The sequence below is a fragment of the Pipistrellus kuhlii genome, unplaced genomic scaffold (genome assembly GCF_014108245.1).
Source record: "Pipistrellus kuhlii isolate mPipKuh1 unplaced genomic scaffold, mPipKuh1.p scaffold_m20_p_15, whole genome shotgun sequence".
Classification (NCBI taxonomy): Eukaryota; Metazoa; Chordata; class Mammalia; order Chiroptera; family Vespertilionidae; genus Pipistrellus; species Pipistrellus kuhlii.
In genome coordinates, this window is record NW_023425460.1 from 27,030,367 (window position 1) to 27,049,106 (window position 18,740).

An 18,740-nucleotide genomic window follows, 5' to 3' on the forward strand; every position below is an offset into this window, starting at 1 on the left:
TATGCAACATTGACATTGCATAAGATCAAAAGCTAAGTGTGTATTGTAAATCCACAGATGAAAGTAAAGTATGGGTAGTTATATTTGACAATCTGGGCTAGTGTAGTTCATGTTCTGTTTTATAACACAAATGCATAAATGATAAATGAAAAGTAAAAATAATTTGAAGTAGTTTATTAATTGCCATAGAAACATTAGCTGTACTGTTTAACCTGTTTTAAAGATGAAAATTTTATTTTTAAATATTTTTTAAAATTAAAGTTGGCATGCAATATTATATTAGTTTCAGGTGTACAGCATAGTGATTAGACATTTATCTAACTAATGGAGTGATCACCCTAATAAATCCCATCTGACACCTTACATATTAGATAGTTATTACAATTTTATTGACTATATTCTCTGTGGTATATTTTACATCCCCATACCAATTTGTACTTCTTAATACCTTCACCTAAATGTGTTAATTTCTGACCAAATATATCTATATATCTATATACATAAAAGCCCAAGTGACTGTTTCAACTGGATGACTGGTTGGTAGCTGTGATGTGCACTGACCACCAGGGGGCAGGCGCTCAATGCAGGTGCTGCCCCCTGGTGGTCAATGTGCTCCCACAGCCAACCTGAGACCAGCCAGGCTCCTGCAGTCCCTCCCAGTTGCCAGCCCCAACTGGGACTGGGCAAGATGGCCTCAATGGGCCCTGATCACCGGCCAGGTCAAGGGACCCCACACATGCACAAATTCATGCACCATGACTCTACTATATATATGTTTGTTTGGTTTCTTTATTGTTGTTGTTAATCCTCAATCAAGGATATATTTCCATTGATTTTTAGGGAGAGTGGAAGAGAGAGGGAAAGGCAGAGAGAAACATTGATGTGAGAGAAACACATTGTTTGGTTGCCTCCTGCACAATGGTTGCCTCCTGTGTAAGCCTTGACCAGGGCCCAGGCTGGGGAGGAGCTTGCAACCAAGGTACATGCCCTTGACTGGAATTGAACCTGGGATCCTTTGGTCCACAGGCTGATGCCCTGTCCACTGAGCCAAACTGGCTAGGGTCAAATATATATATAATATTATTTATATTATAACAATTCTAGTGATTTTAAATTACAATAAAGTTTAGGTATAATTTTTAAGTTAGTGGTACAATTTTGTGACAATTTGCAAAATATTCTACCTTTGAGAATATATAAGCTAGAAAACCAATAAATATCTTTAAGTAGCTTTTCAACCTTCTGTTTTTTTAGTTTGCATAAATATTACTTTCTGGTTTGTTTTTTGATAGTGCCTTTTCTCATTTTAATATCTAAATCACTGGAAAGGCATAGAATATTAATTAATTAATTAAAAAATTCTCTACCTACTCTTAAATGAATTTTGGTGGTGAATATTATTGCAGAATATTGACAATTTTGGAAAGTTTGAGTCCCACTATTAAATTTAGTATCTTGACCAAATTATATAACCTTTTTCTGTATTTTAGTTTTCTCATTTATAGATTAATAATAATAATCTGCCATAGCATCTGCCTTAGAGAAAACGGAAGTATGTATATGAAATTATATGTTAGTTTTTCTAGGGAATAAGCTATACTTTACTAATTGTTGCATATCCAGCATGTCACCAGTGCCTACTAAGTAATAGGCATTTAGTATTTGTTGAAATGGAAAAAAATTGCTCTGCTAGTGGTTTTTTATTTTTTTATTACATAATATTATTTCTAATTGTCTTAGTTACATTTTTTAAATTTCTTAACATATATTTTACTTTAAATTAAATCTGTGCTTTGTATTTTTGGATGGTGATGATGTGTTGATGGAAGAGATGAAATCATCTATCAACTAAATATTCTAATTAAAAAATTTATAATTATTATACATTTAGGTATAGTGATGACTATAATGCTTATGATGTTATATAATTTGGATGAAGTGAAATGAAATTGTATGTTAGTGAATTTTCAGCTTGTTGCTTATTCTTATGATTTATAGTTTGTGCTTATTAGTAAATAAAAATAAATGTTTGTTTTACTTATACCTAACCTTTTTTTTAATGGTAGTGTTAGATTTATTATTTGTAAAATTAATGTAATAAGAACTTTATAGAGTTTTCTTTTTAACTTCTCACAGGTATTACTCTGCTCTAAAAACTATGGAACAATTAGAGAATGTATATTTTCCCCGGGTTAGTCAATACCGATTTTGTCAGCTAATGATAGAAAATCTTCCTAAACTCCGTGAGGATATTAAAGAAATCTCTATGTCTGATCTCAAAGACTTTTTGGAAAGCATTCGAAAACATTCTAATAAAATAGGTGAAGCAGCAATGAAACAGGTGAAGTTAAATTTTAAAAATTTAATGTTATTTAATAATCTAGAGTATATTGATAGAATATATTCAAAGCTTACTTTCCTTATGTCCATAAAATGCTTATTTTTGTTTAGTTTTACCCTGTTATCATATTTCCTGGTTCCTGTTTAGAATGGACTTCACTAGAGTCTTCTTTTGAATTGTGGTTATTCCTTATTTAACTAGACATACTATCTGATTACTTGGCAGTGTTCCCCAACTATGTGGTATTACATTAACTTTTTGCCATCAGTCAAACTTGGTACAAAATTAGCTGAAAAGTGGCAGCCTTTTTATGCTAGGGTTCTAAATCACGCTTTCTTTAAAACAAATTGAAAGTATTACCTAGAATTAACTCCCATAGCTCAATAATAAAAAGACAAGCAAAGGGAAAGATTTGGCAGTTGTAAAGTTAATGTAACTATCTTTGAGTCAGCATTTCCTCTCCTAGTTATTCACCAATGATAAATAAAACATGTTCTCATGATGTTCATAGTAGCTTTGTTCACAGTTGGCTAAAAACTGGCAAGCCTAAGGAGAATGGATAAACAAATTGTGCTATACTCATAAAATGGGATATTACTTAGCAATAAAAAGGAATGCATTTCTGATATGTGTGACAGCATATGTATATCTCCCAGCCATTATGCTCTGTACAGCAAAGGAAATAATTATCAGAATGAAAAGGCCATCTACAGAATGGAAGAAAATGTTTGCAACCTATATATTCATTAGGGATTAATCTCCAAAATATGTTAAGAACTCTTACAACTCAATAGTAAAAAATCTAATCATCTGATTTTAAAAATGGTCTAAGGACCTGAATAGACTTTTTTTTTTTTTTTTAAATCTTCATTCTGAGGATATTTTTTCCATTGATTTTAGACAGAGTGGAAGGGAAGGAGGAGGGAGAGAGATAAAAAGTCTAAGGGAGTTTATCACCACCAAGCTAGCAATGCAAGAAATGCTAAAGGGACTGGTATAAAAAGAAGAAATAAAAAGGGAAGAAGGAACACAGGCACAAAAAATGAAAATGGCTACAAACAAGTACATATCAATAATAACTTTAAGTGTAAACAGATTAAATGCTCCAATCAAAAGACATCCAGTGGCTGAATAATAATAAAACATGACACATATATGTGCTGTCTACAAGAGACCCACCACAGAACAAGGAATTCACACAGACTGAAAATGAAGGGATGGAAAAATGGCATTTCATTTCCAGGCAAATGGAAATGAGAAAAAAAAGCTGGGATAGCAATACTCATATCTGACAAAATAGACCTCATAGTGAAGGCCATAAGAGATAAGGATGGCCACATCATAATACTAAAGGGATTGATACAACAAGAGGATATAACCCTTGTAAACATATATACACCCAATGCAGGAGCACCCAAATACATCTAATAAATCCTGGAAGATATCAAGGGAAAGATCAACAACAATACAGTCATAGAAGGGTACTTTAATATCCCACTGTCATCACCTAATAAATCCTCTAGACAGAAAAATCAGCAAAGAAACAGCAATTCTAAATTACTCACCATATCAAAAGGACTTAATTGACATCTTCAGAACATTTTATCCCAAACCCACGGAATATACGTTCTTCTCAAATGTACATGGGATATTTTTAAAGATAGATCACATATTGGGTCATAAGGCAAAGTCTCTCCAAATTCAAGAAGATTGAAATCATATCAAGCATCTTCTCAGACCACAATGGAATAATATTAGAAATAAACTACAATAAAAACAATAAAAAAAATTCAAACACTTGGAAGCTGAATAGCATGCTATTAAACAATGATTGGGTTACCAAAGAGAGCAAAAAAGTGCTCTATGCCTCCGTACCTCCAGAGGCTCCACTGAAGTGACTGAGCCTAATAGGTGGCCAGTAGGTGAAGGCAGAGCCGGGTGTTCTAGGAATGACCAACTCCTGTGTGGGTTGTGTGGGCCCTCCTGTTGTAACTGAGTGGTGATTGCTCTTGGCCCATTTGTTCAGGCTGGCTAACTGTAAGGATCAACCCCAACCACATGGTCATTGACAGATGAATATTTAAGAAATTGTGGTACATACAAAGGAATACTACAACCCCATCTGTAAAAAGGAAAATAATCTAAAATAGTCACATTCATAGAATCAAAGAGTGGAATGGTGGTTAACCGGGGCTGGAAGGAGCGGGGAAAGAGGTGTTACTAATCAACAGGTGTAATGTTTCAGGTAAGCAAAATGGATAAGCTTTAGAAGTCTGCTGTACAGCATTGTACATTGTACTTATAGTTAAAAATAATGTATTGTTAATATATTAACATAATGTTAATATTAACATATATAATAATATAATCTATGTACACTTAAGATTTATGGTGGATCTCATCTTAAGTATGCTTACCACAATAAAATACAATTCTTTAAAAAGTAAGTAGAAGGAAATAATAAAGGTAAGAATAGAAATCAATATAATAGAAAATAAAACACTAGGGAAAATCAACAGAGTTAAAAGTTGGGTCTTAATCTTTTTAAATAAAATTATAAACCCTTGCAGGACTGTTCAAAAAAGAAGAGGAAGGGCACAGGCCATAAATTAAAAATGGGTTATTACTCCACATCCTATACCTGCAGACAAAAATATAGGAAAATATGAATGAGTTCTTGAACTGATTTTGACCATAATAAATTTTGAAATAACCTGATTTTTTCTTTTTTTCTCAAATAGGCACAGCAGCAGAAAACCTTCAGTGTTGCTCTGCAGAAGCAAAATAATGTAAAATTTGGGAGGAACATCCATATAAATGATAGAATTACAGAAGAAAGGAATGAAATTGTGTTGAAACATACATTTGAGGAAGAGGATGAGAATGAAGAGGAGGTGACTAGAGTTACTTTATCTCTGTCTTTCCTTTTTTCTTTATTGATTAAGGTATTACATATGTTTCCTTATTCCCCTCACCCCCAACACATGTCCTCACCCCCCTGGTGTCTGTGTCCATTGGTTAGGCTTTTATGCTTGAAAAGAAGTTCTTTGGTTGATCTCTCCCCCTTACCCCTCCCCTTCCTTACCTTCCCTCTGAGGTTTGAGGATCTGATCGATGATTCTCTGTCTCTGGGTCTGTTTTTGTTCATCAGTTTATGTTGTTCATTATATTCCACAAATGAGTGAGATCATGTGATGTTTATTTTTCTCTGACTGGCTTATTTCCCTTAGCACAATGCTCTCCACTTTCATCCATACTGTTGCAAATGGTAAGAATTCCTTCTTTTTTTTTTTTACTGCAATGTAGTATTCCACTGTATAGATGTACCACAGTTTTCTAATCCACCACAGTTTTCTAATCCACTCATCTGCGGATGGGCATTTAGGCTGTTTCCAAATCTTAGCTATGTTAAATTGTGCTGCTATAAACATAGGGGCGCATATATCCTTTCTGATTAGTGTTTCTAGTTTCTTGGGATATATTCCTAGGAGTGGGATTACTGGGTCAAATGAGAGTTCCATTTTCAGTTTTTTAAGGAAACCCTATACTGTTCTCCACAGTGGCTGTACCAATCTGCATTCCACCAGCAGTACACGAGGGTTCCCTTTTCTCTTCATCCTCGCCAGCACTTGTCATTTGTTGATTTGTTGATGATAGCCATTCTGACAGGTGTGAGAGATGGTACCACATTGTCCTTTTGATTTGCATCTCTTGGATGATTAGTGACTTTGAGCATGATTTCATATGTCTCTTGGCCTTCCTTATGTCCTCTTTCGAAAAGATTCTATTTAGGTCCGTTGTCCATTTTTTGATTGGGTTATTTATCTTCCTTTTGTTAAGTTGTATGAGTTTCCTATAAATGTTGGAGATTAAACCCTTATTGGTGATAACATTGGCAAATATGTTTTTCCCATTCAGAGAGCTTTCTTGTTGTTTTGGTGATGGTTTCTTTTGCTGTGTAGAAGCTTTTTATTTTGATGTAGTCCCATTTGTTTACTTTCTCTTTAGTTTCCATGGCCCTAGGAGCTATATCGGTGAAGATATTGCTTTGGCATATGTCTGAGATTTTGCTGCCTGTGGATTCCTCTAATATTTTTATATTTTCTTTCTTTGTATGAATTTTTTCTTTTAACTTGTAATGTATTACTGTGATTCTTATTCTTACCATGTGCAAATTTAAATTTATGTAGACTAGTTAGTGATAGTAGGGCAATAGAATGATCAGTTAATTGCATAATTAACTGATAAACATGAAATATTATAGTTTATATTTATAAATCAGAAAAAATAGTTCAACTTTGTTGTTCTGCCATAATGAGGAGCAAAAGTGTAAATCTAATTTTTTGAAGTGATCGGTTATATTTTAATTATCTATGGTAAACATTTAATTTTATGATGGTGTGACCTTAAAATTTAGACTAATTCTGGATAGCCTGCTTTTAAAAAAAATTGGTGCTGAGATACTATAAAATAATTCTAATATGATTAAAGTTTTTAATTTCTTTTTAAAAAGTTTTTTATTTCTTGAAAAAGTTTTAATAAGTTTAGAAACCTTGAAATTATTATTTTAAAATATTACTTACTTAGAGAGAAGAAGAGGAAGAGAAAAGGAGAGGGTGAGGGAGAGGGAGAGAGAGAGAAACATCAATTGACTCTGCGACCCTTTGGTGCTTGGGCAGATACTCAAACAGTGACCACCACCGACCAGGGATGTTTTGTATGTTTAACTTTTGAGAGATTACCATCATGCTCTACTGCTAAATCCATTCTATAAGAAAAAGTTGGTTGTTTCCCTGTTTTTACAGATCTATTTTATTATTACTTGTATTTGTTTCTATCATTTTCCCTAATAAGTAATATTATAATAAAAATAAGTCTACTCTGGGGACTCATGAGCATAGAAATATGTTCCTTTAAAAATAATTTATTTCTCAAGTTTGAGAAACTTTATACTACTCTATTTCATTTATTCTGAGGTGCAACTTCTCAGAGTTGGGATACATCTTAAATTGACATCATAGTTTCAAGTGCTAGTGTTTTTCTTTTTTTGTGTTTTATAAAATAATAATGATTATGTCTTCAATTTGATGAAGTAATGGTAAATCATATGACTTAGCTGCATAAGAGCAGGAACTTTATCTATAGCTATACCATAAATCCATCTTTACCAAAAGTAATAATAAGGTAGTCTCTTACCTGTAACAGTTTTTCTGGCACCCTACCAAGTATGTTGAAGACATAAGTTTCTCTCCTTTATTACCTTACTAGAGGCCCAGTGCACAGATTCATGCACTGATGGGGTCCCTCAGCCTGGCTTGCGGGGATTGGGCTGAAACCAGCTCTTCAACATCCCTCAAGGGGTCCCAGATTGTGAGAGGGTGCAGGCCAGGCCAAGGGACCCCACCAGTTCACAATCTGGGCTGGGGAGGGACTGTGGGAGGACTCCAGGGCATGTCCAGCCCATCTTGCCCAGTCCCGATCAGCCAGACCCCAGCAGCAAGCTAACCTATAGTTGGAGCATCTGCCCCCTGATGGTCAGTGCATGTCATAGTGACTGTTCGAATGGTTGGACACTTAGTATGTTAAGCTTTTATTATCTGTCTATCTGTCTATCTATCGGTCTATCTATCTATCTATAAAAGCCTAAGTGACCATTATGATTGAACAACTGGAATGACTAGAACGACTAGTTGCTATGATGTGTACTGATGACCAGGGGGCAGATGCTCAACACAGGAGCTGCCCCCTGGTGGTCAGTGCACTCCCACAGCCAACCTCCCATGGCAGGCAGCTGGCCAACCTCCTGCAGCCCCACCCCCTTCCCCCAGTGCACAAATTCATGCATCGGGCCTCTAGTATAGAATAATCTAAAATAGCCAGTGATGATAAATATACACAGAATGAACTACTGAACAAATGCCAAAAGAATGTAAAAAGGGCATTATATTTTTAGTCTATGTTTTTTATAGGTGATAAATGTTATAACATGAAGTTAATACATCTCCTTGCCTATCTTTAAGTTTACATTATCTATCAAAGAGTGGACTAGTAGTTTGACCTCTAAAATTTTTAAAATGGTATTATTTTTCAGGTCTTAACTGTTCAAGAACTCGTTGATTTTTCTCCAGTTTACAGATGTTTGCACATTTATTCTGTTTTGGTAAGTATATTTGTGTGGTGTGTGTGTGTGTATGTGTGTGTGTGTATGTGTGTATGTATGTATGTATGTGTTTTCATTACTCTGTTGGTTTGATTTTAGGGTGATGAGGAAACATTTGAAAATTATTATCGAAAACAAAGAAAGAAACAAGCAAGACTAGTATTGCAGCCCCAGTCAAATATGGTAAGTATATAAAATTTTTGAATCGGTCATGTTGTCACTTTTTATCTCCTTACCTGCTTTAATTTCTTCAGAGCTTGCATCGCTATTCATTTAACTATAAATATTTATTGAACACCTACTACTTTCAATAATTGGTTCAGGTGCTGATGGTACAACAGTGAGCAAAACAGATAAGTCCCTTCTCTCATGAACTTACATTCTATTGGCGAAGGTAGACAGTAAACAAATAAAATAGACAGCGAATAAATAAAAGGATAAACAAATAAATATATGAGGTGTTGGGTATGATCATTAATTTCTTACAACATGGTGGACTCTGATTAATTTTTTTAAAGTATTTTTTAAAAATTGTTTTTTTTTTAGAGAGTGGATAGTCAGAACAAAAGTATAGTCAGAAAAAAAATGTAGTGAATATGGAACTGTTTCATATGTTGGTTTTGGTGATAGTTACATGACCAGATATATTTGTGAAAACTTGTAGTGCATGAAAAAGAGTGAGTTTTATTGTATCTAACTTATACCTCATTAGATCTGACTATAAAACAAAGAAAACAGGAAAACCTAAATGAAGGCAGAAATTGAGATAAGTTTAAGCACTTATTATAAGATTGCTGTATAATTAGGGAATAATAAAATATAAAGAATGGCAAAAAATGTAAAGAAAAATCAGGTAGAATACCTAGATATTAAAGATATATTAACTAAATTTTAAATTTTTATGATAGGTTTAACAGTTGGTGAATTCTCTTTAGTTGATCTGAAGACAAAATGATAAAAATAAATAAGAGCCAGGATATACAGAGAGAAGGTCTAACATATTTCTAGTTGGAGTTTCAAAAAGAGAAGATAAAACAAATGGGACAGAGGAGTATTTAAAAACATAATGGCTGAGAATTTGCGAGGACAGATGAAAAATAGAAAGCTATAGAGTCAAGCCTAAGGAATACCAAGTAGCTTTAAATAAAAAGGATTTATTCTTAAAGACCTTACAATGAAACTTCAGAACACCAATGATAAAATAAAAGTCTGAAAAACATTATCAGCTGACTTGATTAATTGATGTTGACTGAATACTTTACCTAAAATGGTAGACTATGCAATGGTTTTCAATTAGAATTGTAATGTTCACTAAGATAGATCATATTCTGGACCATTAAATACATCTCAACAAATATAAAAGTCTTGAAATCATACAGAGTATGTCTTCTGACCACAAGATCATTATCTATATTAAAATATAAATAATTATAAACAATATGCAATTGTAGATTGTAGAGTTTGCATTTATTGTGAGTCATAAGAAAAGCCATTGGAAGGTTTTTAGCAGAAGATATGTGATCTCTTTACCATTTGGAAGTATCATTTTAGCAGGTCTCTGGAGAATAGTCTAAAGATCAAGCATGAAAGCTAGGGAAACTAGGTAGGAGAATGATGTAATATCCCAAGTGAGAGATGATGGTGGCTTGAATTAAAGGCTGAGGGGGTGGGCAGTTCTGAAGTTATATTTGCTTTTTAACTTGTTTATTGTCTGTCTTATTTTTAATGGAAGTTTCATGAGGGTAAGGACTTTTTGTTATTTTTCAGTGTATCTCCTGGTGCTTTAAAAATGTATGCAGCATATAGTAGGTTCTCAATAAATATTTATTAATAAATGTAGTGACTTTTTTGTTCTGGTATGTATTGGTTTAAATTGATTTTTATTTTTCATTTAAAGCATGAAACAGTTGATGGCTATAGAAGATATTTCACTCAAATTGTAGGGTATGTATCTAATATGGAAATAAGTATTATTTTTATATTATGTTAAATGTCAGAACTAATAATTTTGTATTTGGTTTTGAATTTTTTTTAACATATGTTATATCGGTAATTACTGTTTTTAGGTTCTTTGTGGTTGAAGATCATATTTTGCATGTGACCCAAGGATTAGTAACCAGGGCATACACTGATGAACTTTGGAACATGGCCCTCTCTAAGATAATTGCTGTCCTTAGAGCTTACTCAGTAAGTCAGACAGTTTATGTTACTAAATTTTTAACTTACTTTCAGAACTTCTGAGACAGATATTGTCAGAAGAAAACTGTATTTCCATCATTCTGCATATAGTTAGTAACTGCTCAGATTTGGAAATAGTACTGTCAGGATTTCATTTGCTGATGTTGGGCTGTGTTTTGAAACTGACTAAGGCTTCCTAAAACATTTTTAATCCAGTATTATAAAAAATGAAGAATTAAGCTGGTCTTATTAATCTCAACTGATCTCTTTATTACATCACTTAAAAACACCATGAATGAAGGGTTTTTAATTATCATTCCAAATCTTTGCTTCCAAAATAAATTTCATCATTAAAACTCAAAACAACACACAAAAAAACCCCACAAAAAAACCCCCAAAACAAATAAAACTTGTTCTTCAGTGTTAATAATTTGTTTCCAGTATTGCAATTATAAATTTTTTTAAAAATATGCATTGTCAAACTTTGAACTCATTTGAATAATGGAAATTTATGTACTGAGATATTTTTAATGAATAAAAATAAAATGATTCAGTATTTTTATAATATGCTTCTTGTGGAAATAATAAATGTGTTAGTATTATAAATACTACTGAAATTAATGATTGCTCAGTGTAGACTTTTTCTTAAGACAATTTCAGTAGTTTACCTTCAGTAAAATCCCTTCATACTTAAAACTTTATAACCTTATTTATAATTTTATTATTGAGAATATTGAAAATATTTTAAGAGGATTATTAGCTTAATTGATATTTATATTATAAACACACTGCATTTTTATTTATCAGTAATATAGATTCTTAATACACTATTTTCCAGTGAACTAATTTTCCTAACATATTAATAAAAAACAGTATGTTTTATGGTTTATATACAGACCTGCTCTGAATATGAAAAATTATAAGTATGCTTCCTATTAATTCCATGATATCAAATACAAGGTCATAATATGTTGAATGCAATATATTACACTAAAATTTTTATTAAATACTATTAAGGGGACAGCAAATTTCACTATTCCTTTAAAATTAATTACTTTCTTTTGGTTAATTATTAATAAAATACTGAAATTGTCATTCTTATGTTAGAAAAAAATAATATATTTGTGTCTCTTATAAGACAAATATTTGAGAACTAAAAATATGAGTTATATATATTTATATACACATAGTTATATATATACATGTACATATAAATATATATGTAAAATCATTTTTTCATTTTAAAATAACTAGTAGAAATATGAGTGTCATTGCTTTAACCAAAGTTTACTATGTGCACATTTTAGGAAAATCTTTTAATATAATACAGATATTTAGATACATTATTTTAATGATCTTTCCCTAAAAAAATTTACTAATTAGAGAAAGCCAGCTGTGGATGTAACTAACAACCAAGATTCAACATTTATTGTAAGTCTGGCAGAGTAAAGGGATAAAAAAAATCAGGTTTCAATTCGTAGTTTTTAACCTAATGACTCTGTGTTTTTTTATTTGTTTGTTTCCACTCCTACATCTACCCTACCTCCCACCCCTGCCACAGTCTTATTGCACTGATCCTGATCTTGTTCTGGAGCTGAAGAATCTCATTGTAATATTTGCAGACACTTTGCAGGTGGGTGATACTTTAATATTCAATTAATGGCTATTTTAAGCAATTAAAGATTTACAAAATAATAGGCCATGCTCATTTAATTTATTGTGGATTAATGGTAGCAAAATAGTAGTAACCAAATGTTTATTTATATATTAGTATTTACCCAGAACTTTCATACTGCTTCCTTCCTTATTATGAACCTTGGACAGAGCTCATGGAATATTACCATCTTTTTAAATATTGGTCAGTTAGAATAGAAAAACTATTTTTGTAGTTAAAAAAAATATACGGTGCCCTGTCCAGTGTGTCTCAGTTGGTTGGGTGCCATCACGTGCACCCAAAGTTTACCTGTTGGATTCCCAGTCAGGGCTCATGCCTGGGTTGCAGGCTTGATCCCCCGAAGAGGACATACTGGAGGCAGCCATCAATGTTTTGCTCTCACAGTGATTTTTTTTTCTCTCCCTCCCTCTTCCTCCCTCTCTCTCTCTCAAAAATCACTCTTAAAAATATTAAAAAATAAAACAATCTAGCAACTTTATTTTAAAACAAACAAGCAAACAAACAAAAAAACATGGTGCAGTAGAAAGAACTCTGTACTAGAAATTAGGAGATACAAGTTCTGCCTTTGGACAGTGATCATGGGCCCTGGAAGTCACATAAACACTGAGTTAATTGTCCGCCTTTGATGGTGAATAATTGTAGATCTACAAGTTTCCTAAACTATATCCTCATTTGTGAAAATAGATTTATTACTAGTTTTCAGAATTGTTTTGAGTTTTAAATGTGATAATTATGAAAACGCATAGTTGGACAGTTGTATTCACTCATTTCCTTCCTAATTTCAGATGTGCTATGACTGTGAGCAAATCACTTTACTTCTTTAAGTCTTTTTTTAAAACTAAGATTAAAATTGAACTATCTGAAAAATCAGTGTCTTTGTGATTTTTCAGTATCAAAGTTTTAAGCTCATCCCTCCTCCTTTGTGACTGATCATAAAGAATTGATTGCATGTTGTTTTCAGGCTTAACCTTATGTGGTTTTTTAATGGTTGAAATGATGTTTTTATGAAATATAGACTAGCATTTTCCAAAGTGTAGTAATAGTTGTTACCTAGATAAGATTTCTCTGGTCAAAATGTTAGGGAAATGTTAAGTAAAATAAAACAGACTTTTACATTAAAAGCTTTTCTCAGCAAATTTATACTATGCATTTCCAAAAGGAAGGTGATTATGCAGCATTTTCTCAATATATTTGACCATTGAATCTTTTCCTCCCTTATAGCTTCTATTAGGTTTAGAGCTTTATAAAATGCCAGAGACCCTGTGCATGAATTCATGCCCTGGTGGCGTGTGACCGGCCTGCGCTGATCAGTGTGGGGGTGGGACTGATTGGGAGTAAGGCTGGCCAGGCGGAGGAGCTGCAGGGAGTTGGCTACCCAGCCCTGCCCCCTGGTCGAACTCCCGGTTGAACTCCCGGTCCAGGGGACAATTTGCATATTAGGGTTTTATTATATAGGATAATTTGGAAAATGCTAATTTAAATTGTTAGCTTTATCACAAGAGTCTTTCCATTCTAGAATAATAATTTTCTCATTTATTCTTAAACCTAAGAAGATTCTACAAGCTCCTTTAATAAATTATTTTATTTGCTTTATATCTTTATTATTTGTATGACTTATAAATAACAGAGGCCAAAATAATGTGGGGGTTTTGTTTTCATAAATTTTGTGGCAAATGTATCTCTGGGAGGAAAAAAACAAAAAACTTTTGCTAAGTTTTATTGGAGACTGCCTTAATTTTTTAGGCCTATCTCTAAGTAACTTCAGGGAGTTTTGCTATCCTAATGCTTAATGCTCTGCAATTCAAAGTCTAGTCAGGGGATCACACCCTGCAAATCATTACTAAGCAGGAATGTTTTAGACACCATATATTCCCTTTTGTATCCTATTTAGGGACCACTTCTCAAGACATAGTTATTTAGATAATCTTGAACTTTTTCACCAGTCTGACTTCTGATACTTTTTAAGGTTAACCAAGAAATCCAGAGTAAAGAGAGAGAGAGAAGAAATGGCAAAATTATTCCAGCTTCATAAAACTCTGTCTAGATTCTTTCTTACTTAATGCAACCTAATAGAGAGTCAAAAGAATATCTTTTTTTTTTTCATACAGTTGGAATGGCATATAATGTGATATAGTAAATGGTTACTTTAAAAAAAATTGTCCAGTTTTCCAACATTTAAAAAAAATGAATAGTTTCATTTAAAAATGAATATTTAAAAAATTAATGTCTATCTGTTTTTTATGTGTGTGTTTTAGGGTTATGGTTTTCCAGTGAACCGGCTTTTTGACCTTTTATTTGAAATAAGAGATCAATACAATGAAACACTGCTTAAGAAATGGGCTACAGTTTTCAGGTTAGTCTGAGCCATGGTGCCTTAATGTGGTGAAAAGGATTGTCAAATGCTAAAGTAATTAATTTTGTGTTTAGCAATAAAAATGCTTATAATAACTTTTTATTATAGTAAAATATACATAACATAAATTTACCATTTTAACCTTTTAGAAATGTACAGTTTAGTGGCATAAAGTACATTTATGCACTTATGAGGGCTCCTGGACTGCGAGAAGGTGAAGTCCGGGCTGAGGTACCCATGCCTCCAAGTGCATGAATTTCATGCACTGGGCCTCTAGTATCTATATAATTTTCTACTGCCATGAAGAAAATAAAAATTTCCCTTCTTTTTAAATTCTATAAACTTTCTTTCCTTATACCATTTCCCCCTCTCTCCTTCCTTCTTTTTCTTTCTTCCTTCATTTGGGGGAAAAAAAAAAAAGTCAATCATAAGATCTTAGATCTATGTCATCCATAATATGATAGAACTTATGTGTCAATAATATTTGATGAAATTAAACTAGAAAATATGTTAAGCTATTTATCCCATCAATTTACCCCATCAATTTTTAAAACTAGATGGCAGACCTTATGAATACTATGACATAAGTCTTTTTTTTTTTTAAATATATTTTATTGATTTTGTACAGAGAGGAAGAGAGAGAGATAGAGAGTTAGAAACATCGATGAGAGAGAGTCATCGATCAGTTGCCTCCTGCACACCCCCCACTGGGGATATGCCCGCAACCAAGGTACATGCCCTTGACCGGAATCGAACCCGGGTCCCTTCAGTCCCCAAGCCGACGCTCTATCCATTGAGCTAAACTGGTCCCGGCGACATAAGTCTTACTTTTTATAATATCTAAGTGAACAAGGTGATGTACTTCTATTAACACTCAGTAAAAAAATCCTCATTTAAACTTTTAGTAATAACATTTCTTAGGAGCGATATTGGAACAATGTTATCTCAAATGGATATGACAGGCTTGATGAATCATGTATAAGTATCAACAAATTTTTATATTTAGTATTTTAGAAATAGAGGTCATGCAGGGGGCAGCCAATTGGTTATTCTCTCTCATCATTGATGTTTTTTTCTCTCTCTCTCCTTCTCCTTTCTTCTCTCTGAAATCTGTTTTAAAAATGCTTTGGTAATAGTTGTGAATTAAAAAAAATATTGTCCTTCAGCACTCTAATGATAGTTCAATTCCCTCTTCTTTTTTAACAGGGACATTTTTGAAGAAGATAACTATAGCCCCATCCCTATTACGAATGAAGAAGAATATAAAATAGTCATCAGTAAATTTCCCTTTCAAGATCCAGACCTTGAAAAGGTACAAGCTAGTTTTTAATTCAAGAATTTTCTTGAAAATAAACTTAGGTTACTTATTGCTACAGAATATTAATCTGACACTGTAAGTGAGAATGTATTTTAGTGAGGCGTTTTTTGGTTGTGTTATTTAAGAAAATTAATTATGTTTTGTTAAAGATTATGTTACTACTATGACTGTTACTGTTTTGGTGAAGTTAAGAAGGGACTTTCCTGGGGATACTAGCAACAGTTGTCCCAAATGTTAGGTGCTTTCTCTGGGCAGGTGTTGCTAATGTTGGGTGGATTCCAAATTAGATATATTAAATGTTAAGTAAACTATAGGAATAAGTATATTCCAGGGGAAAAGAGGAGTATTTCGTTGAAATGTCTATCACTGTTGAAGATCTTTTGTGGCTTTTTTTTTTTTTACTAGAAATGTACTTCTACAAAAAATTAATCTTGGTTAAGTAAGAGTGAAGGCAGTAGCCTCATGTCTGTTTCTTTCCTTAAGTAGGAATATGTATTTTTGAAATCAAATGTGTGAATAAAAGACACGATACAGAAAGGAAATACACCAGCATGTAGAGTATTCTGGGACTATTGTGCATATTATTGCACATGTGTGTATACACACACAAACATACATACTGTACCTATCTAGTATTTCTAGGTAGAATCAGAACTCATGGGAAAAGGGTATCGTATTTTCTATAATTGTCACCTTTTTATTCCCTTTATTCTTGTTTTTTTTCTCCTTACCATTCTTTATTATTTTTTCAACTCTTTATAATTTAGTCATTTTCTATGTTCTTATCCCTTTACAATGAACAGAAGTGAATTCTGAGTAAAATGTGTGAATGGCGATTATAAATTTTATGTCATATTTTTATGTATATAAACTAAGCATATTATGTGTAATATTCACTAAATATAGGATCAAGTAATTAAATGCATAGCTTTTAAGTTACAGCTAACACTGACATTGCATAGCTTTTAATTTACAGCTAACACTGACATTGTATAACACTGACATTGCAATAGCTAGATTCTAATTCACACAAAAGACCAGAATAATTATTCTCAGATACATTTTTTTAGATTTGATTTTTATTTTATTATTATTATTTTTAACATTTTTGCCGAAACCGGTTTGGCTCAGTGGATAGAGCATCAGCCTGCGGACTTAAAAGTCCTGGGTTCGATTCCGGTCAAGGGCATGTACATTGGTTGCGGGCACATCCCCAGTAGGAGGTGTGCAAGAGGCAGCTGGTCGATGATTCTCTCTCATCGATGTTTCTAACTCTCTATCCCTTTCTCTTTCTCTCTGTAAAAAATCAATAAAAAATATATTAAAATATTTTTAACATTTTTATTGATTTCAGAGAGGAAAGGAGAGGGAGAGAGATATAGAAACCTCAATGATGAGAATCACTGGTCAGCTGCTTCCTACAACCTGGGCATGTGCCCTGACCAGAATCAAACCGTGACCTCTTGATTCATAGCTCAGAGTTCATGCCAGCCACGCTCAATCAATATTTTTAAGGTCCCAATCAAAGTTGTTCCTTTACAATGTTATCCCTTTACAATGAACAAAATATTCTCCATCTCATGGCTTGGTTTTGTTTAGTTTTGGTTATTGGTAATAAAGTTTATTCAGGCTGTAGCATCTCCATGGTCTGGGTTCATATCCAGCTCTGCCTGTGGCTTATTATGGGCAAGTGACTTACCATATTTGTGGCTCATCTGTGAAGTGAGGAGGTTAAACTAAATAATCTCCAATATTCTTCTAATTACACTAAAGTATTCTAAATAGGTTTATAGTTAACAGGATGTCTGACTTAGCTTGTACAATAGGATTACATTTGTTAGGAGTTGTATTTATTGGTCCATATATTATCATTAAAAAGAAGTTGTACTGTTAAGGTAAAGGCAATGTGGAAAATTTAAATTTGACAGCTTATAAAGAAATCCCATAAATTATTTAGTAATAATCACTTGGTTGTGTGTGTGTGTATATATATATATATATATTTCTTTTCCTAATTAAAGTATTTTTTAATTAAAACTATTAGGAAAGATGTGAACTCTCTCAAATGACTTGAGTTATTTTCAGTGTAAATTATGAGTGAGAAAAGAGTAAGATTGAACATATGTGCAAAAATCAGTCTTTTGATATTTTGATTAGAACATTTTGGCTGAAATAGGACATATTTATATTCTGTCTTTAATGTCATTAAAATAAATTCTTAATGTCTTTAAGATGCAGGTATTTATTGTTAATTCAAATATGCAGTCAATTTAATTTTTACATTCTTAGGTGATTAAGATGCCTTTTTCTAAAATTTTGAAAACAGCATTAATTTTTTCTTTCTACAGCAACCTTTCCCAAAGAAATTCCCCATGTCTCAGTCAGTGCCTCATATTTACATTCAAGTTAAAGAATTTATTTATGCCAGCCTTAAATTTTCAGAGTCACTGCACCGGAGGTAAGTTTACTAGTAAGAAATGTATCCTTATCATAGCTACTTTTATGAAACATTAACACTTGATTTCCAGGCCATGACTCTTTAGTGGATTATTATTTCATTGACACATGGGATTAAGTTGTTATAAATCTGATATATCAGTGAAAATTTCTGACATAAAAGGAACGAACATACATTTCTAATGTGAATACTCTCTAGAGGAGAGATTGGTGATGCTGGCTTTCATAATGTCTCCCTCTCTGAAATCTTTTCTTTTG

General features: G+C 32.8%; 1 protein-coding gene across 3 annotated transcripts in view; it reads left to right on the forward strand.

Annotated features, from left to right (window-relative positions):
• Window positions 1-18,740, forward strand: part of EXOC6 (exocyst complex component 6) — a 109,457-nt gene that overhangs the window by 37,614 nt on the left and 53,103 nt on the right. For 2 of the 3 annotated variants that reach the window (XM_036438564.2, XM_036438565.2), the window contains exons 6-15: window positions 2,137-2,341; window positions 5,083-5,235; window positions 8,433-8,501; window positions 8,601-8,684; window positions 10,399-10,445; window positions 10,568-10,688; window positions 12,241-12,312; window positions 14,610-14,707; window positions 15,914-16,019; window positions 18,374-18,483. In XM_036438564.2, the coding sequence (XP_036294457.1) occupies window positions 2,137-2,341; window positions 5,083-5,235; window positions 8,433-8,501; window positions 8,601-8,684; window positions 10,399-10,445; window positions 10,568-10,688; window positions 12,241-12,312; window positions 14,610-14,707; window positions 15,914-16,019; window positions 18,374-18,483 (1,065 nt within the window). The remainder of the gene's footprint in view (window positions 1-2,136; window positions 2,342-5,082; window positions 5,236-8,432; window positions 8,502-8,600; window positions 8,685-10,398; window positions 10,446-10,567; window positions 10,689-12,240; window positions 12,313-14,609; window positions 14,708-15,913; window positions 16,020-18,373; window positions 18,484-18,740) is intronic. The other variant, XM_045581907.1, reaches the window with a different exon arrangement.